This window comes from Abramis brama (genome assembly GCF_963993115.1).
Source record: "Abramis brama genome assembly, chromosome: 8".
NCBI classification, from domain to species: domain Eukaryota; kingdom Metazoa; phylum Chordata; class Actinopteri; order Cypriniformes; family Leuciscidae; genus Abramis; species Abramis brama.
Window position 1 is genome coordinate 6,408,401 of NC_139970.1, and position 21,728 is coordinate 6,430,128.

Genomic DNA, 21,728 nt, shown 5'->3' on the forward strand with positions numbered 1-21,728 from the left:
CGTGCTTCTGCTGCAATCTCGTTTAGGAGGATTAATAGCCTACATGGTGTTAAACAAGAATACACTTTAAAACCTTAAAAATACCTTTTTTATCATTTAACCATTTTGTAATATTTGGTTTATTTACCGCGTGAGACACAAAAAAACACAACATAAATTCACAAAAGACATCCATTTTATTAGATTGGTGTAATCCAAATCTTTAGAATCCATGTGTTGTTTGCAAGAAACAGATCCAAATTCAGCCCTTTATCCAGCGATCTTCATCATTTCTCTCAGCAGAGACCGTTAACGTCAAATCCCAGCATCCCGCGCTCGATTGAATTCAAATTCAAAAATTGCGCCTGAAGCGTTACGACATGTTTTACGGCAGCGATATCAAACGCTCATTGGCTCTCGCATGCTTCGTCACAGATTGCAACATGCCGTGTTTAAGTTTGTGTTCTACATTTGAAACAGAGAAGCGCGCGCGCCTTTACAGAGCGAACAGCGAACCGAAACCGGATTAACATTTTCATGGATTAAGAATTTAAATTCTGCTCTATAACGTTACAAAACTATTATACTGCACTGCCAGAGAGGACTGCGACACATCGTCATGTGAACGACTTTTGGTACCGGTTTTGACATTTTCTCACTAAATAAATTATTGTGATTAAACTTGTAACGTTATGTCTGTTGTCTTTCTTTATAATTGTAGCCTAACCTTACGTACAGTAGTTTTAAGAAATGGTTAGGTTTAGGGGTAGGATTAGTGGCTCAAACTATCATTTAATGCTATATTGTTAATAAAACTGCCATTTCCCTAACGTTACACATGTCCATTACTTTTTATCCTTTTAATATTGTCTATGAAAATGGCTATGTTTAGGTGGAGTAGGGTTAAGGGATCTTACATTTATAATCTATAAAATGTTCTACTATGTTTTCATATTGCAGTTCCATACTGTGAGCCAAAATGTTGAGAAAAATGAAGCTGTTTCCCTTTTATGCAGTCCTCTGGGACTTTTTGCTGTTTAAATAAAAACAATGGTTAAATGCAAGTCTATTTTTCACTTTTTCTGTCTAGTAAACAGTAGTTAATGTCTTGAATCTAGTAGGTAAAATGTCTTGAATATAGAACAGTATTATTTTTGTTGAGCTTACAATAAGGTAAATACACTTGAGATAATGACAGGATGGTAAATTATGGCTTATTATGGCAAAAGAGCACTGCCTAATACGAGTCAGGAATGCTAACTTCAAGACATTTTGTCTCAAAATGCCAGTTTCCAATCTTATTTCAAGTTGGTGGTGACTTAAATCTAGAACAGCGTAACAATTATAGAACTAAAAATTAGTTAAATACACTTGAAACAAACAGGATGACCGAAAAAAAAAAATGCTACTTTTGAGGGGAAAATACTATTTTTGAGCATGACAAGCTTATTATGAGACACAAAACATGACAAATACTAGTAAAATATAGCTAAAAATGAGTTTTCCCAGCTAATTTCAAGATCACTCATATCTTGTAAGGCTTAAATATAATGTCTTATTTCAAGAAATCTTACCAAGAGAATTTTCACTTGTTCCATTGGCAGATTTTTTTGCTTATTACAAGCAAAAATATCTTGTATTAATTTTTTTTTGCTTATTTTTGGAGAGGCCTTTTTTCCAGTGCATGAGATGAGTTAGAGACCACATAAGCTCTGTTGTCAACGTTCCCACGAAACTTGAACTTTTAATTACTATCAACACAACAATTAATTTGGCAACTTTACAGAAAATTTGACTGTTATGCCTACCTCATTTGTAATCTCCGGTTATTTTCAGTTAAATGAAGATATTAGTATTAGAATGTATGGTCACACTTTTGATTAGGGTCCAATTCTCACTATTAACTAAATATTGATTGAACTACCGATTTTGTCTCAATAAACTCCTAATTACTGCTTATTAATAGGTAAGTGTAACAGTAAGGCAGTTGTCAAGTTTAGCTATTGGGTGGATTAAGGGATGTAGAATACGGTCATGCAGAATAAGACATATGTGCTTTATAAGAACTAAAAAACAGCCAATATTCTAATATGCATGTTAATAAGCAACCAGTTAATAGTGAGAATTGGACCCTAAAGTGTTACCGAATGTATTATTTATCCATTATGTTCTTCAAAGCAAAAGCTTGGTTTTGTAGATAATCTTGACAAAGATCTTTCCCCTGTCTAGTTTGAACTTTCCTCATGACAGACAGGTGGTGTTCAGCTATACACTGAGTGCGTATAGTGTATAGTGTGTATAGTATACTCTAGTACACAAACCAAGGCACAAAACATGCTTCCCAAAACCAGGAAAATAATCTACCATTAAGAAGATTTGAAAAAATCAGTCATAAATGATTTGAATAAAACAGCTAAATACAATTACATATTTCTCTGTATGAATGCATGTTTTAATAATATATAACATTATGACATAGTAATATTAACAGCTATTGAGTACAGACACATGCAGTGCCATGGACTGGGCAGATTACTTGACAATTATAACTGGTTACTGATTCCAAATTACATGAAAATTCGATGACATATTTTAGGTAACATATTCTGCCTACTTTTTGATTACTTTTGACCTAACTCTTTTATCACATAGATTTGAGTAGGATAATCTTGTACCATTTAGATAAATGGACAACTGGATCTTCCAGTAAAAATGACAGATTTACACCAGACACTCTGGTGATGTATGTCGGATTTTTCCCAAACATTTAGTCTGTTTAAACCCGCCCTCTTGTCTTACAATCAAATGCAAATTTGTCAATCAACAGCTGATGGATAGAAACAAGTCCACACCCTACATTTTAATTTCCATTTTGATAATTCGCTTCACTTAAATGTGCATCACAATATGGAAGAAAAGATCTGTTGCTTCTTTTGTTACGTTACATTACATAAGCAAACATTCATAAACAGGAAAACAGCAAGAACACTACACAGCCAAAGGTGGATTGCAAATTTATTTACATGGTGTGCAAATAAAAAGGAAAGTTTCCATAGTGATACTGATAAAGGTTGGCCTAGACCTAAATCAGTCACAGTCTCAAATATATTTGCATTAAAGGAGAATTTCTTGAATTATGAACAGGCAATTATGATTTCAAAGGGCGTCCATTTGTGGTTGCAGATTCAGACAAGTTATATTTCTAAACCAAAGTCTCAGTTAAAAATGTACAAATTAATTTGTGTACATTTTGAAGCAGAGTAAAAAATAAAAATAATTCACAAACCTAAAACTAATATTTTATTATAATCCACATATACATGCCGAATGTGTGTATGGCTTGATTTTAATGTGTTTAGACAAAAGTCTTTCAAGGTCATCATGGCCTATTGTAATAGACCTTAGTCAGGGTAGCACCATATTTAACTTTTGACTGTTGGATGTTTAATAAATGTTGACAAAACATCTTTACAAAATACTTTCAGTTGACAAAAACCCTATAAATGTTTTAGTGAGTTTTGAAAATTACATGTACTCGATACATTCATAGAGTGCATCCCATTCTAAAGACTGTAAGTCTCTCTCTGACCGCCTTGTTTTTATCCTTTTATCTATATGCTACAGAAACAGTCAGTCAGTTTTAACACGATTTGAACATAATAAATAACATTTATGAGACAGGTAATTGTATTGCTGATTTGAAATGTGTTATTTAAAAGTGAGTCTGGAACGAGGCCAAGGTGGAGCCAGGGTGCCAAAGGACTGAGGCGGAGCTGGTGGGAGTGAGGACTGAGGCAGAGCCGGTGGGAGTGAGGACTGAGGACTGAGGGAGAGCCGGTGGGAGTGAGGACTGAGACAGAGTGAGGACTGAGGCAGAGTGAGGACTGAGGCAGAGCCGGTGGGAGTGAGGACTGAGGACTGGGCAGAGCCGGTGGGAGTGAGGACTGAGACAGAGTGAGGACTGAGGCAGAGTGAGGACTGAGGCAGAGCCGGTGGGAGTGAGGACTGAGACAGAGCCGGTGGGAGTGAGGACTGAGGTGGAGTGAGGTCTGAGGCAGAGCCGGTGGGAGTGAGGACTGAGGTGGAGTGAGTTCTGAGGCAGAGCCGGTGGAAGTGAGGACTGAGGTGGAGTGAGGACTGAGGCAGAGCCGGTGGGAGTGAGGACTGAGACAGAGCCGGTGGGAGTGAGGACTGAGGTGGAGTGAGGTCTGAGGCAGAGCCGGTGGGAGTGAGGACTGAGGCAGTGCCGGTGGGAGTGAGGACTGAGGCAGTGCCGGTGGGAGTGAGGACTGAGGCAGTGCCGGTGGGTGTGAGGACCGAGGCAGAGCCGGTGGGAGTGAGGACTGAGGTGGAGCCGGTGGGAGTGAGGACCAAGGCCACATTGGCCACATCCACATTGACTAAGTACCCAGTCCACATACTCAATAAATGTCTCAATAAACTGCTCAGGGATCATCTACGAGCAGGCAAGCCTTTGTTTGGCTGTTAAGTCCTGCCCGAAAAACACGGCGAGGCTGCTGCCATCGGAGCTAACAAGATGGACCAGGCCTAAAATTCTCTCTGTGTGATCCTAGAGGAAGCGATAGCCCTATGAGAGGAGGAGGATTTGTACTGCTGCTAGATCCATTTTATAATAAATAATAAATATAATAATAAATCCTTTCTTCTGTCTGGGTTTTCTGTCACGAGGTGAAGTGGATCTAAAGTGCAGCGTACTTTATTTAACAAAACAAAAGAGTAATTAAAAAATGACTAATACATAACAGGAAGGCAACGCAACAGTGTGCACAAGCACAGACAATATCAGACAAAGAGTGACAGAGTTCAAGGCATTAAACACACTGAGAACTAATGAGGAAAATATGTGTGTAATCAATGAACCAATGAGTTATCGTTACGTAACGGGAACAAAGGAAACAGGAAACAATGATCTACAAATTAAAAGAAGAAACAGATTGTGACAGTAACAGTACTTTGTGTGTCTCAGGGCTGTATGATTAAAACTGTAGCTGTGGCAGACAGGTCACCTGGCAGAAGTCTTTGGCACAGCATTAAGGGGGTGGTTTTCAGCCCACAGACCGGCTTTCTTTTTCTTCTGAATTCTTTCAGAATTCCTGTTGTGCTTCCTTGTCAACAACAATATTATAACCAATACAAGAAAAAAAATCAGAGGAATAGTGATTCCCAGTGTTATTAATAACCAGTCAATCGATTTTTCAGCACCTAAAAAAACAAATCAAATATTAGATTGTTGTTTTTTGGAAAAGACAAATGTTTGCGGTTTTCTGCATTTATGGTTGAATGTGCTTTAAGTGTTTTAAGCCCATCCCTTTAGACAATCAGAACACCATCAAATATTTCACAATATGGACCAATTGAATTTAACTATAACCTACCCCTAAAATTAAAGGGAGATTAAATGTTGATGTAAATGGTGTACAAGCCTGATCCTAACATCACCCCTAACCCTAAAATCATATTGGCTGATTGGGATGTTGTTCCAGGAACATGTCCAACTTGGTGAAAACATGGTCACCATGTGGTTGAAGGGATGTGAGCAGGCTAATTTAGTGACTCAATCCTAGTGGAAATTATCAAAATGACTCAATTTTTTTAGTATATAGACATGTTAGTTTGTAAATAGTTACCTTCAGTGTGGACATGGACAGAGAGCTCTCCAGATTTATCTGAAACCAATTTCCTCCAGTTGTCAGCAGTTGGAAGATACTCCTCGACCTGACAGTAGTATTGCCCCACATCAGTGGGGTGGATCTGCAGCACAGTCAGTTTGTAGTGTGTGGCAAGTGGTCGTTCAAACACCAGATGTTTATCACCGATTGGACTGTGTAAGGTACCATCACGCCTGGCAGTGTATATAGCGACTGGTTCTTCCTCCTGAACCTTGAACCAGGTGACCTCAAAAGTAGACTTATCACTGGACTGTGACTCAATGTCACAGTCAACGGTGAACCCAGCCTGATGATTGGTGATGTTGAGCATTCGGTTCTCCTTCTTAACATGCAGTTTACTTTCTGTTTAAATCAAACACATCAAAGTTTAAAAAAAACTAAATTATTTTTTGTCTGAATTTCTTAATTTATTCAAAAATACATAATTTACATAAATCCATAAATATAATGATTTGAATAAATCTCTTTTATGATGATTTTATTTCTGCAATTTTTGATATTTTTGGTGACATGAAGTTAAAAATGCCTATGTGGTAACGACTGTCCTGAATCCAACTAACTTTCATGGCAATTCCTAACTATTTTATGTTTTGGTGAATTGGTGGCTAATTCATATGAATTTGTATGATCTCATTCATACATTTTTGTACAATATGCTTATGTCCCACAGACAGTTCCATACAAATTCAGTGAAAAGGCAATTGCAATAAAGTAAACGTGTTGTTTTTTTACCTTTCTCTTTGACAACAAGCTCTGTGGAACCAGACATTTTCTTTAGGGAATACCAGTCTCCAAGAGGATCCTGAAGCCACTCTTCCACCTCACAGCGATACTGTCCACTGTCAGATGTTCTGACCTGATGGAGAGTCAGCTGGAAGATCTGTTTCTGTCTTACTTCCATGCGGATTCTCTGGTCCATCTCTAGTCCAGCTGCAGGGCCAAACTTGACAACAGCATCTAGGTCCATTGTTAAGAGCATCTGGGACCCAATCATCCATGTAATCGTGAAACGAGAAGTATCTGTGGTTGTCGTCAGGACTGAGCATTCAATCTTAGCATCAGTGTTGACAGTGGTTTCCAGGCGAGACTTGAGTCTGGACAGGCTCATCTTGCTGACTGTTGGTAAACATTTCAAAATGAGGAGAGTAGAGAAAAAAACAAGATATTCAACCAACTGCTGAATCTACAGTCGTCTCAATGCTTTAGGACAATACAAATGGAATTATATGAATTATGCAATGCGCCATTATTTTCCACCCAAAAAAAAGCACGTCTTAAACCAGACTGGTAGATTGCATTTGACTGCGTCTGTGTTCTTTAATTTGCGCGACACGCAGAACTTTCCACTCCCATCTGCACTTTTAAGGAATTGCACTCGCTCTCACGCAGGAATTTGCCCTGCTTAGTAAATCTGGCCCTAGGTGTCTGTAACTATTTGCAAAATTTAACATTTGGTATAATGCGGTTATTGTGTACACTGTCACATGTATGCTTTGTTTTGTTTAGTTTCTGTGTTCCTGTTTGCCTTAGTTCCCTACTTAGTCTTGTAAGTTCTTAATAATTTAACACCTGTTCCGTTTTTACCTTGTTTACTCTCCCTGTGTATTCAAGCACCTAGTTCCTTAGTTCGTTGTTTGGTCTCATCTAAGGCCCTGTTTACACGAGAACGCTCGTGGGTGAAAACGTAAAAATATTTTATCAGATGTGCCTTTCGTTTAGACGGCGATGGCGTTTTTGGGGCTTAAAAACGCAAAAAAGTGAAACCATCCTCCAGAGTGGAAATCTTAAAAACGCTCTACTGTCGCGTTTCCGTCTAAACGGTAAAAACGCAAAAGTTTGCTAGACAATGAAGGCACCAATCAGTGCTTCACATTGCCACCGCCTGGAGTGCATACTACATCGAATTTCACACACTTTTGCATCACCATATGCACGCAGATTTCCCCCCCCATAACGCTCGTCTAAACGCAGAATAAAAAGTGATCACTTTTGCGTTTTCTCTTCAGATCGTTTCCGTGTAAACGTAGCCTAAGATAACGTAGTTGTGTTTGCTATTCTACAGCTACACTCACCTAAAGGATTATTAGGAACACCATACTAATACTGTGTTTGACCCCCTTTCGCCTTCAAAACTGCCTTAATTCTACGTGGCATTGATTCAACAAGGTGCTGAAAGCATTCTTTAGAAATGTTGGCCCATATTGATAGGATAGCATCTTGCAGTTGATGGAGATTTGTGGGATGCACATCCAGGGCATGAAGCTCCCGTTCCACCATATCCCAAAGATGCTCTATTGGGTTGAGATCTGGTGACTGTGGGGGCCATTTTAGTACAGTGAACTCATTGTCATGTTCAAGAAACCAATTTGAAATGATTCGAGCTTTGTGACATGGTGCATTATACTGCTGGAAGTAGCCATCAGAGGATGGGTACATGGTGGTCATAAAGGGATGGACATGGTCAGAAACAATGCTCAGGTAGGCCGTGGCATTTAAATGATGCCCAAGTGGCACTAAGGGGCCTAAAGTGTGCCAAGAAAACATCCCCCACACCATTACACCACCACCACCAGCCTGCACAGTGGTAACAAGGCATGATGGATCCATGTTCTCATTCTGTTTACGCCAAATTCTGACTCTACCATCTGAATGTCTCAACAGAAATCGAGACTCATCAGACCAGGCAACATTTTTCCAGTCTTCAACTGTCCAATTTTGGTGAGCTCGTGCAAATTGTAGCCTCTTTTTCCTATTTGTAGTGGAGATGAGTAGTACCCGGTGGGGTCTTCTACTGTTGTAGCCCATCCGCCTCAAGGTTGTGCGTGTTGTGGCTTCACAAATGCTTTGCTGCATACCTCGGTTGTAACGAGTGGTTATTTCAGTCAAAGTTGCTCTTCTATCAGCTTGAATCAGTCGGCCCATTCTCCTCTGACCTCTAGCATCAACAAGGCATTTTCGCCCACAGGACTGCCGCATACTGGATGTTTTTCCCTTTTCACACCATTCTTTGAAAACCCTAGAAATGGTTGTGCGTGAAAATCCCAGTAACTGAGCAGATTGTGAAATACTCAGACCGGCCCGTCTGGCACCAACAACCATGCCACGCTCAAAATTGCTTAAATCACCTTTCTTTCCCATTCTGACATTCAGTTTGGAGTTCAGGAGATTATCTTGACCAGGACCACACCCCTAAATGCATTGAAGCAACTGCCATGTGATTGGTTGATTAGATAATTGCATTAATGAGAAATTTAACAGGTGTTCCTCATAATCCTTTAGGTGAGTGTATCTCATAAGACTAAGTTTTAGTTTGTGTATTATATTGTGTATTATGTTTTTTTCTCTTACTCCTTTGTTGTGCGCATTCTCAACACCCACATCTGACACATACATTTTTGTTAGATTTGCATTTGCTGCTATTGAGCTTTATTTGCCCTAAATCATAGTAAGTAGGCTACATGTTGTTAATTAATATTACTTAGTACTTATTTGTGTAATTACACTATGACAAGAGCACGTTCAAATAAAATAGGACCAGGTTGGGTCAGGGGAAGGGTTGGGGTAAAGAGTATAAGGAGTATAAAGAAAAGAGTATGTTCAAACATTTGTCATAGAGTATATCTTCTTAAAGGGGTAATTCACTGCTGGCAAAGTGGGCTTCTTGTGAAACTTGGCTGCCCTGAAAGGCTGTAGAAAGGCGAAAAAAGTTGAAATCTGTGCTACCTGACTAGAGAAAACCTGTTGTCTAGAGAAAAAGAGCTGTTCTTTACTCTTTTGTCAAATAGGTAGGAAAACACCCATAATGCACAGAGCATGTTGCAGTCCAAGACTTTAGTAGGAAATACTTCTTAGTCAAAATGGTTTTGAAATGCATTGTTTCCGAGTGCAAGAACTGAAAGAGTAAATTTTTAGAGGGAGTGAGTTATTTTCTGTGTTCAGTGAATGATCCAGCGTAGTCAACATTTCAAACTGGATGACACAGTGTTTTAGACCAAATGGACGGGGAAAAAAATGAAATAAACTGCATTTTGCTTCATCGGGTGGACATTTGCTGTCAAATAAACAGGAATTTGTTGGCCCACGTAACATTTTTAAGAAAGAGTACTCAGAAAGTCATTGTTAATTTGCATATACTACTGACATTGTAACAATACAAAGTGGCATTATAATCAGCAAACATCACTTTAATACATTATTTTTTAATAAACGGCTGTATTTACCAGGTTTTTGTACAGTCACCGCCAATGGGTTGGAGTTCTTCATGGCTTTCTGTACATACTTTTGATAGGCATCAACTTGGCACTGGTACTGTCCTTCGTGTTGCTTGCTGGCTCGTGGCACAATGAGCAAAAAATGTGTGGCTGACGGCTGTGTCTGAATGGACAGCTGATAGTTTCTCTGATCTGCTCCCCAGGTGATTTCTCCAGTGTGGCGTATGGATAAAATATTCGTTTGTACAGTTGAATTGGGGGGCCGAAACATCCAGTGCACAGCCAGAGACACTTTAGGCCCTTTGACTATACATAGTAATTCTACTGAAGAATTTATATGCACATTTGTTGTACGACTTTTCAAGGTCACAAGCATTAAAGATTCTGAAAAAAAAAGTCTGCAGTGATTATTCATACTCTGGTATCAGTAACATGCAGTAGAAATATAAGTAATGACAAAGAATTTATGTCAGCACATCTAGACAGTTTCTCTGATCCTGAGAATAATGTGTGATTATATAACCTTACCAACAGAATTAACCAAAATGGCTTTTTGCTGAGACTGAGTGTTGGCTTTCGTCATCTCTCCACTGCTCTGTACGGTCCACTCAGACACACTGCACCTGTATTCACCACTGTCAGATGTTGCAGATGCACCAATCTCCAGGGTAAAGTTTCCAGCTGGAGAATGGAGTGTTTGAACGTGTCTGCTCTGATACTTTGTCCCAATATCTTTCATCACTCCCTCATGGGTCAGACTGATGACATCACTGAAGGAATCCCCTGAGTCTTTCTTGTGTTGCCATGACACTGATAAAGGACCTTTGGATCTGGACACCGAGCAGGTGACCTGTAGAGTATCTCCCTCCGTCACAGCATCCTCCATCACCATGACCAGTGTCAGATCACTCTCTGACCAGACAGGCAAATAAACAGGCAATGTCAGTGTCTTGTGATGCAATAACATATAATTGAATTATTTACTTTTATCTGTGAATTTATATATTTGTTATAAATAATAATTATAAGTCTCATTACACGGTAGATGTCTAGGATGTTCTTGACAGTGGAAATGACCAGAACACCTAAGCAACTGAATTGCAACACAGTAAAGTCCACTTGACTGTAGAGGAGAAACACTGTAGCATTATTTACCTTTGGCGGTGATGTTCACAGTCTCTGGACTGGACAGTTGTTTTTGTATTTTTCTGAAGGTGCCATCATCATTCATGTCTTCCTGCCATACTTCACACTGGTATTGGCCCTGGTCTTCAGCCCTAGCCGAACGGATGGTCAGCAAGTAGTCCGTGCGACTGCTTTTCACTGCTCTCATCTCCGCTGCATTCTCTCTCTCTTTATAGCTGTCAAACACGGTGAGCATCCCAGAAGATCCAATCTGAGCCACGTTCTTCTGGTCCTTCAGCCAGGTCACCGAAAATAAATGACCAGGAAGACTCTGTGCCTTCACACTGCAGTGGATGTCCAGGGCATCTCCCACCTGTAGGGCCTCCTTTGAGGCCTTCATATTGACACTGAACGAACCTGCCTCAGCCACTTATGAAACACAGGAAAAAGCAGGAGTAATTGTACTGTAAACTATTGACAGCAGAGAGCATAAAATTACTGAAATTTAAGAGACATTTAGAAAAATGTGTAGATAAATGTGAATAAATATCAACATTTTAAGGGCATTTTTTGTTACTTTTGTACTCTAAATTCTGTTGGGTCACTAGGTGTAAAGTCTGGGTCCTGAAGCAAAACCATTTGAGAAACTCTGGTTTAAATTACAACATATAAATCTTACCAATTTGTTTGACCTCCACGTTACATGGTGTGCTGGTTTTGTGGGCAATCTGTGTCCAGGAACGGTCTGGGTCTTGGATCCACTCAATGGCTTTGCAGTAGATTTTCCCCTGGTCTGACTGCTGCACTTGCAACATCTTCAGTCTGAAGGTTGTGTCCTCCACCTTATCCATGCTGATAATACCTCTGTGGTAGCGATCCTCAAATCCAGCTCCTGGCTTTACAGTCAGATCTTTGTCCAGAGTGATGATTGGTCGGGGGTTCTCATCCGCTTCACTGTGGAGAAACCAGCTGACCGACAGATGGGTGTGCTGATAAGTTTCACTGGAGACCTGGCACTCAAGCTGAAGAGGATCGCCTTCAGACAAGCTCTGAGAGGAAGAGCCAGAGTACGATGCCTTCAGGGTGTCCTCAATCACTGTGGATTTTTGCATCGAAAACATTAGTAACAACGAATGGTCGACCATTATGTGTTTTCAATGCCAATACCAATATCTATAGAGTAACTGATGGCTGATATAATAGTCATTTAAATAAATATATGTACAACTTCAGCTTATAACTGATCATCTTCTTTTGGGATGAATGGAAATGTAACAGATGGATCTCTCTAGATATAGATCTGCCAATGAAATGTCAGTAATCTCAAAATAGCCAAATCGTCTGATTAATCACCAAAACACTCAAGATAAAGAAATATCTTACCATTAAGTTTTGTTTCTGCTTCATAACTTCCGAAATATCTGCCGTCTGTGTTTGGGGTTTGACAGAAGATATCACCAGCATCCCCTTCCAGCAAATTTTTGATCCTCAAGAGAACTGAAGATCCTGACAACCTCTCAATCTCAATATCTTTTTCCCTTACTCTCTTGGAGTACATTGCCCAGGCAAAGTCTGTCTCTTTAGTACTGATGATATTTTCCATGTTTGATTTCTTGACCTTAAATTCAAAATCCTGCTGAGATGAGCCTTTAAACCCACTAACATTACAGGATATGGAGATGGGGTATCCTTTCACTCTATACAGAGGACCTTCCTGGATCTGGACCAGACGCTGGCCGTAGCACAGATCTGTGTGGAGAGATGCATCAGACAGGCAAATTGTTAGGAAGACTTGTTAAGTAGCATACATTAAATAAACTGAAATGTGTGGAGTGACATTAAATGTGACGTGATGAACAGGATGCACGTAACTGCATCAACACATTCTCTTTTTTACTTGGTAGTATGTCCAAAAACTCCCCAAATGCTGGATTATGCCTGTAGGTGTTTTTGTTTTGTTTTCTTTCTTCTTTTTTAAACCAGCCGTTGTCAATCTCACTCACAGTTGAAAGTAACAATGCAGCCCTGCTCCACCTTCTGACATAAGTCAAGTCAAGTCACCTTTATTTATTTAATGCTTTAAACAATACAGATTGTTTCAAAAGCAGCTTTGCAGAGATAACAGCAAAATGATTCAATGATGCAAACAGAGTTCATTTCTGCCACCACTGACACTCAAAGTGGTGGGCTGGAGTGAGTTGCCGGGGGGTTTGGACTATCTCGCTGCCGTCCGCCTGGGTTCTGGAGGAGACCATCCGAGAGTCGTGGCCGTTTGCTAAGGCCTGCTGCTGTCCGCCATGATGGGGAGGACTCCTGCCGACTGCCCGAACCCGGAGGAGCCGTTGCCGTCCACCAGGCAGCGGAGGAGTCATGGGCCGTCCACCGAGGGCTATCCAGGTCCACCGCCAGCATAGTGGAGGAGTTCCCCCAGCTGGTGGAGGACTGGATGGCAGTATGTTTTGGGAAATGGACCAAAAATCTTTTTGCCCACTCTCCCCGTGGCCCGAGTGTTAATGAGTGTCACCTGCACGGCGCACCAGTCTCGAGTTCTCACGGAGCAGTTTCAGCAGCATAAAAGGAGGAGCGATGACAGTGAAGGACGATAGAGGACCAGGCTTGGAGCCTTTACTTTTGTTTTGTGTTTGTTTATTTTGGATATTAAAGTTATTGAATGTTTGCCAGTTCCTGCTAGCCTGGGAAAACCCAGACAACTTCCGGCAAATTTAGATTTGCTCTGCAAGTAGTCTAGCAAAGAGCTCATTCAAGCCCATTTCTAATCCGTCGAAATCGCGGCACCAATCAGAAACGTTGGGGCGGGCTTTACACGATGACGATCGCTCTGATTGGTTTTAGGTCTATCCAATTGCGCCCAGAGGCATTTGAGCGACGTCCGTTGGTGACGCCCCTTTGGAAATGAGTTATTAATGAAGCTTTGCCAGACCATAACTCAGTTACTACTGAGAATGGTCTGGTTTTAACCAGGCTAAGTTCCTGCCTCTTTCCCTGAAAAACTAACCTTGTTACATGTGTTGTCAAAAGTAAAGACTTTGGTACCAAGTCGGTGCTGAAATATGAAAAATGTGACACTTTGAGCGCTGTTGAGCGGAATCGTAAACACCTCTGACTGCCCACTGTGTTCACGGCTCATTGGATATGTCTGTTACTGGCTACAATGATCAACGTACGTGAGCGATTGAGAGCACACAGAAGTGTTTGAAAGTGTTTCGAAAGCGGGAGCTTTTGAAAGCACAAGCAGGCATCTATCAATGGACCGGTCCGCTACTAGATCCCTGCTTTCAAACGCTCCCATGTGTATCTGTGTAAGCGCTTGGTAATTAAAGTATATTACAACATGTTTTTGAGCACTGATCATTGTAATCAACCAAAGACATATTTGATGAGCTTGTGAGAACAATGAGCAATCAGAGGTGTTTACGATTATGCACAACAGCGCTAAAAGCATTGCATCACATTTTTTTAATATCAGTACCGACTTGGTATCCAAGTTGGTTCTTTTGACAACACTACTTTTGCAAAGGAGAAAATTTAACGCAACTTTGAGGAGACAAAGCAAAACATAATTTGAGCATCAACCACACAAAACGCTAATACTTTTTTCATATAATGTTTACTTTCATTGTATAACAGTTCTATCTAATAACGTATTAGACAGGACTGTGCAACAGATCGTAAACGAATGAAGACAGAGAATGTTCTCACACCATCAAGCGCGGCTTGCGTCACTTCAGAGTTCCTACTGGCGGTGCGAATGCAACCAGGAAAACGGCCCTAGAGGAACCACTAGTTCTCGGGGAACAACCCTGGTGGCTAGTTCCTATAACTGAGTTCCTATAACTACCTGGTGCAAAAGCCCCTACTGATGATATCTAGGTGAAAGAGTCTCTGTGTTTGCATTTATCTGAGGCCGGCTAGCAGATGGTGGTTTAGCCAGTCTGTCTGCTTACTGAACTGCCCCAACAACCCAGCCGTTGAGTTAGAGTGTGGGCTTTCTGCATCCGCTTCAGAGAGAGCAGTGCTCAGCACTGACGAATCGATGCACTTCTTTGGAGAAATACATTTTTGTAGTTTATACAAGTTTACTTTTTACTGTGTTACAAATTATTTTATTTTATGAAATGCAACATACAGGGATGAGATATCAGTCAGCAAAAAATGTCAGTCAGCATCGGTCATTTTGCATGATGATTTTTTAAAATGATTATACTAAATCGAATTACTTTGGACGTTCCATCTTTCGGCTATCAGAAACGGCAGTCTGAGGTTTGCAGTTGCTCCGCCGAACATCATCCCAGCACAGGCTCAGAATCCGACAACTCATTGGCCCGAAAACTTGCACCATAGGCGGGTGATTCTTAGACTATGGGCACTTTTATGTACTTTGGTCATATTTTTAAAAATACATATAATTTTGGACAAAATCCTCTTTCTTTTTCAAACTAACAATAAAACCTCCTTAAAAACTTTTTACTACCTTTCTATTATGATTTTTTCATACTTTTCAACCTCCTTATAGGTGTCAAAATCACTGTTTTCTCCTTGTCGCACACCCAGACTTTTTAACTTCAACAATGAAAATACAGTTTAAAAGTATGACTTATCTGGTAACTATTAATATACCTAAAATTAAGCACTAGTAAAATAATTAAAATACATTATAGTATTTAATATGAGACCACCATCAATATTACTTTTTATACAAAATATAGCTGTCGCACAGTATTGGTGTCATTTCCACCACAACACTGTAATGTCCCTTTAAAAAGTTTGTGTGAAAGATTGTTTAGGTGGTTTCTATGGAAATGTTCAGAGACATCAGAGCACATGTTGGACATGGAGGCAATTTTAAATTTTCATCAAGAACAAAATAAGAAAAATCAAGGTAAATATTGCTTGATCAGTTCATATATTTATTCTACGTCATTTCCAAACATGCTGTACCTTCAAGGGTGTTTTTAAAAAGTTAAAAATTTTAAGTTAAATAAGAGTATTTTGCATACATGAAATGCTAAGTATTAATTCAAAGCTAATCAGTGAAGCTATCTTCCATTTTTTCACAAAAAAACTACAGAAATGTCATTTCCACCACAGTCATTTCCACCACACTGCCCTCTGTGGTGGAAATGACAGCATGTAGTGGAAACATGCTGTACCTTCAAGGGTGTTTTTAAAAAGTAAAAAAAATTAAGTTAAATAAGAGTATTTTGCATACATGAAATGCTGAGTATTAATTCAAAGCTGATCAGTGAAGCTATCTTCCTTATTTTCACAAAAAACTACAGAAATGTCATTTCCACCACACTGCCCTCTGTGCTGGAAATGACAGCATGTGGTGGAAATGACATTTATGATTACAAAGTACAATTGATATAGATTGCAAGAGTAGATTGACTTTGTGAATTGAGTTTACTGAGTGTGATGAGTTTAAGAGTTTTTCAAATAAATATTTCTCTAAAAATTACTGTTTCTCTACATTCACGTTAATTCATTGTCATTTCCACCACCACCGTCATTTCCATCACCACACACATTTTTTAAAAACATTAAAAAAGTTCTCATCACACATTAAAAATGTATCCACAATTTAAGAGATCATGCTCTACTTAATATAAAAATTCAAGTTATTTATTTTCTAATAAGCTCTTGCCCAAACCAATATTAAATTTCAGAGTGTGACAGGTGTACAGTTCACCATTTGGTCCTTAGGGCAGTTAATTTATCTCATTGACAAATGTATAATTATTGTACATTGTGGGAAAACTGATAAAACTAGTTACAAAAATGATCTTAGACAATTCTTGAGTGACATAAGTTATTCTGTTTTTAAATAACAGCTGTATATAGAGATGTGGTGGAAATGACATTTGTTCATTGCAGGTTGGAAAAAATGTAAAATATTAACAATTTCACTTGTAATCTAAGTTTGTCCTCTTACAGACCTTAAAACTAGACAAATTATTTAAACTTATGAGACTGTGTTACGTGTCTTTTGAACAAGTTTTTTTTATTCAACTTCACAAGCTTAAAAGTGCCCCTAGTTGAAGAAACGCCCAGGCATATTTTACAAAAATGGCCGCCGAGACCGGAAGTAGGGTAAACTCTTTTCCGGTGAAAGCGCTAGCAGTAGCAGTCGGAGGACAAATGCGGAGACTAAAAGCGGCCAGTCCTGTTGCGTACCTTTTTTTGTTTGCACTCATAGAAGAAACAACCCTATTTATAATTGCACAGCTTTCCTTGTGACAAAATGTTGAAAAAGCGTTGGATTTGGACTATACCGAGAGAAGAGCGGTCGTAGATATCTTACACCGCAGGCCGGGCTTTGCAGGTTTTCATGGAACAACTGGGGAGAAGTTAAATCACGCCAGACACAGACGGCAAAAGACGTGTCTGTGGTGTGAAGGAGGAAGCAGATGTTGAAAATGGAGTGTTGATGCCGGTTCGGGAGTGATGCCCTGACAAAACATGTTTATATTGCACTTGATTGTTATCTGATTTGCACGTCATGCACTTTTATTTATTATTATTAACTGTTGGCAAATTAAAATTGTTTGTAGAAGTTGTTTTCTGTAACTTTCTTTCCCTGTTTTCTTTTTAACGTTACCTGGGTGCGGGGCCTTTGCCAGGCCTGCTGTTTACTTGTGCAAGCAAGGGCTGCTGGAGCATTTATTAAACGTGTAGAATACTTTCCAAACCGCTACATATAGTATTATAAATTTAGACGTTCATGATATAAAACAATAAACATATTAGAATAACTTTTAAAAATGAGTGAACACAGAGCAGTTTTTCTGTGAGCGGGACTGGAAAACCCGGAGTGGATCAGGAGCGGAGTGATAACAGAAATGTAAGCATATTTACGGCCTTAAAATTATGAAAAGTGAATTTAAGACATAAGGACAGGGGGGAACCCTGATATTGACGGAAATCCGTGTATACTCTCGTAGCGACTGAGAACTTTAATCCCTGTATATATTATGAAGTGTATTACTGAATATAAAATTACATACATTATGATATATTAGTAAATATATTGTCTCACATTTTTAAATATATGAAAATTCTTTATGTATTATTCAATATATTGTAATATTAACACAATATATATATATAAAATATACTGTTAAACCATTTAATATATTGATCATTCATATATAGGGAAATATATTTTCTTTTCATAACGGGACCCGACAGTAAAATGTGATTTTGTAACATCATGATTTTTTTAAAACATGTAATATCACTCACTTCATTCATGTTTTTAGTCTAACCATTTTTTAATTTAATTAAATGCCTTAATTTCATTATTAAACCTACTAGCAACGTTAGGTCAAATTCACTGTAAAGATGTACAATTCTTAGTTTCATTCATGGTGGTAACATGAAAAATGAGCCATAATCTAGTCACTAGTGGAAGATTGCTGCAATCTCCGGGACAAACTAACACTTAATAACATGAAATTTTAACAAAAGCCACTAGATTTCAAACATAGCCTACAATCAGACATCATTTCAATTTATTTATTTATTTTGTTTAGCTATAGTAAGTGTGAGCTTAGTCATCAAGTGTCATGCCATTTAAATGAATGGAACTTTTTTTATGTAAGCAAACGTCAAGAATAATTTGTAACTTTGTCCAATTTCGATCTTGTCACAGCTCCCTGAAAACTATCAACAAAACGGACAACATCTGCTATTCTTACTTTTGTCAGATATATTAATGACAGAGAAAACAAGCTGTTCACAGTCCATTTTGAGAATGAATGGCGATCGTAGCGGGCGGCGGCACGACCGGAAGTATCGCTACCCTACTTCCAGTCTCGGTCGCCATTTTGTGAAATAGGCCTATTTCGGTAGAAAAGAGATAACTACGGAAGCTTGTTTCCACCATGAAAGAATTTATTTTTTAAAGATACTTGCGACTTTTTATCTCACAATTTTGGCTTTTTTAAACTCGCTTAAATACTGAGTTATAAAGTTTAATTCTGAGGAGAAAAAGTCAGCTCACAATTCTGACATTTTCTTACAATTGTGAGTTTATATATCACAATTATGACTTTATAACTCGCAGATGCGAGTTTAAATCACGCATTTGTCAGAATTGAGAGATGTAAACGCAATTGCAAGAAAAAAGTTGCAATTATCCTTTTTATTTTTTATTCAGTGGCGGAAACAAGCTTCCATAGATAATAGAGAACGGTTGATTACACTTGAAATGTTACTCTTAAATTTTAAATGTTTATTTCTAAAATGTTTGTTAAACAAGTTTAAATGTAGGTATACATTAATAAAAACTGAACTGTTTTCATCCAAAATAAAGGTTGCATCATGTAAACACAATGGTTGCTCTGCTGTGTATTTTACAAAATTGTAATCTGGGAATATCTGGTAATATTATCCCATGTATGAGGTACAAACAAGCTACTGTAACTGTAAAATGAACTAGCATACATTAACCTTTGCGGTGAGTTTAAAGAACAACCCAACATGCTAAGCTAGAATAACCCACGGTTGGGTTTGTCTGTATTTGGGTTTGTCTATATTTGACCTCAGTACCCAAACCGGGTTACTTTCCACCCAATGTTTTTTAGAATGCATAATCTGTACAAAAAGAGTACTTTCAGGCATAAGTACGCATGTTCGCCTTGTTGCCAGAATGATTGTTTTACAATGTAATGCAGGGATGGTTGTATGGAATGCAGATTTTAAAACCGTTTCAAATCAAATCAATATTTCATGTCCACATAATTATTTATTTAGTGAAAAGCTTAGTATGCGGTATGACTGTACATTGCCCCTTAAATGTTAATCTTTCAACCTATGCTCAAAGCTGCTTGCTAGGAATTTTTCTTTGCAACCGTTTTTCAGTAACAGAAGAATATGTAAAAGTATGGTATTTGGGGTAAAATGCGAAAGACACAATAATTAAAATGATAATAAACAGCTGACTGACTTTTCCATTTGTTGACATGACATTCAGGTGATAAATATCATATATTAAGTTGGGTGTCCACCTTAGAGATAATCACCATATTTATAATGAAACCATCATATTTAAAAATATGTCATATCTATTAATGATTAAATATTAATCATATAATAAAATATCACATGTATTTGTTACTACTGTAAATCTATATAAAATTATAACAGGATCTCCTTCAGTGCTTTCAGAATCTTTACTATATACTTTACTTTACTTTACTATTATATATATATATATATATATATATATATATATATATATATATATATATATATATAGTTTATATAACATTTTAATGACAGTATGTTTACTGAACAAAAAAATATTATTATATTTATCAAAATAAACAGAAGATAGTACAAACTTTGCAAAAGTGATTGTTTTGAACAAGTAATAACTTAGACATTATTAAAAACATGTAACTTTAGATAAAGTATTTGCATCAATACTGTGTGTCTTTTAGCCCGTGTGTCTGTGGGGTAAAAGATCCTCCCTGAAACCTCATACATTTAAAAGACTTTTAAACCAAACAAAACACTTTTATGATTTATTTCCATACAAAATATGTTGCTCCACCAATGTTCAATTCAAACATATACTTTTCCCCGCATTTATATACTATGAGAGTAGCGAAAAGAACATGCATCTTAAGGTGTGCCTTTAGTTGTACCCTGACACTTACCCTACACCTGGGCAAAGGCGTGTCTAGACGTTTTAAACATAAAAGGACCAATTCAGTCTATATATTTGTAATCTTTAATATAAAATGAAATTGTGTTCAGTCTTACCCCCCTGCAGGAGTCCTGTGAGACACAGCAACAGAGACAGGTGACACAGTCGGCACCCAAAGTCCAACATCCTTAATCTGATCGATCCTTTCGCGTTCTCCCTCCTCTCCTCAGAACAGGTTAACACAGGTCCGGCCCGGTTCTACGAGAACAGCATAACTCAGACCCTCAGCTAGTTGATACTGTAATAATATATTGGCGAAACAGGTTTGGGAAACGCGTCCGTGCGTATTTGTGTTTGCGCTCTGGACTGGATTCTCAAATGTATGTACAACGTGTTTATGCTGAGCTGAGCAATGCAGCCAATCACTATAGATCTTTTGAACGCAATGGCCAATCAGAGGTGTTTCAGTGGCTGTAAGGGAGCGGTCTTGGCTCGCGTTCGATTCTAATCTGTTGAATAAAACTTGTTTTACAGGATATAAAGTTTCGGAAGTGACATCCACATGCTGGATTCACTCTGCGCGCCACAGAAATATGACATGTTGAAATAGTAACGCATTAAAGCAATGTAAAGGCAGACTTATACATTAATAGAAAATAAAACTTTGTTAAAAGTGATGACTTGTAATTTAAACAATCTTAAATGTCTCACTGTACACTGCTATGGTGAAATCGTTGCTTATTAAAAATAAAGGTTCTTTATTGGCATCAATGGTTAAAGAACCTAACATGGAATCGTTTCATTGTACAGAAGAAGGTTCTTTATAGCAAAAGGGTTCTTCAGATTTTTATTTTTATGACTGAACATCTGTGTTTATACAGCCTCAGTGATTTGATTCTGGAACTGATACAGGTTTCAACAAGCGCATGAACATGATGTTCTCTGACGCAAGAGACTGTGACAGTTCACACAAAACCAACATGTGTGAACAACAACTGAAATCTTACTAATCATCTCAGAGTTGCATTTAAAAGCTACTCCACCGATTTT

General features: G+C 38.4%; 1 protein-coding gene across 1 annotated transcript; it reads right to left on the reverse strand.

Moving 5' to 3' along the window:
• Positions 1–2,981: 2,981 nt before the first annotated feature.
• igsf3l (immunoglobulin superfamily, member 3-like) lies at positions 2,982–21,092 on the reverse strand. The gene is made up of 9 exons (XM_084122100.1): positions 20,795–21,092; positions 12,389–12,754; positions 11,685–12,101; positions 11,036–11,434; positions 10,409–10,792; positions 9,890–10,264; positions 6,402–6,785; positions 5,628–6,011; positions 2,982–5,202 (listed from the first exon to the last, which is right to left on the reverse strand). Exons 1-9 carry the CDS (start codon positions 20,862–20,864, stop codon positions 5,003–5,005), a joined length of 2,979 nt encoding a protein of 992 aa, XP_083978226.1. The 5' UTR covers positions 20,865–21,092; the 3' UTR covers positions 2,982–5,002.
• Between the last annotated feature and the right edge of the window lie 636 nt (positions 21,093–21,728).

Excerpts from the sequence above, each read along its gene's own strand:
- igsf3l (XM_084122100.1), bottom strand. The coding sequence starts at position 20,864 with ATGTTGGACTTTGGGTGCCGACTGTGTCACCTGTCTCTGTTGCTGTGT. Across the intron at positions 12,102-12,388 it reads AGCAGAAACAAAACTTAATG|TGATTGAGGACACCCTGAAG; the intron begins GTAAGATATTTC and ends AAAAATCCACAG. Across the intron at positions 5,203-5,627 it reads TGTCCATGTCCACACTGAAG|GTGCTGAAAAATCGATTGAC; the intron begins GTAACTATTTAC and ends TTGTTTTTTTAG.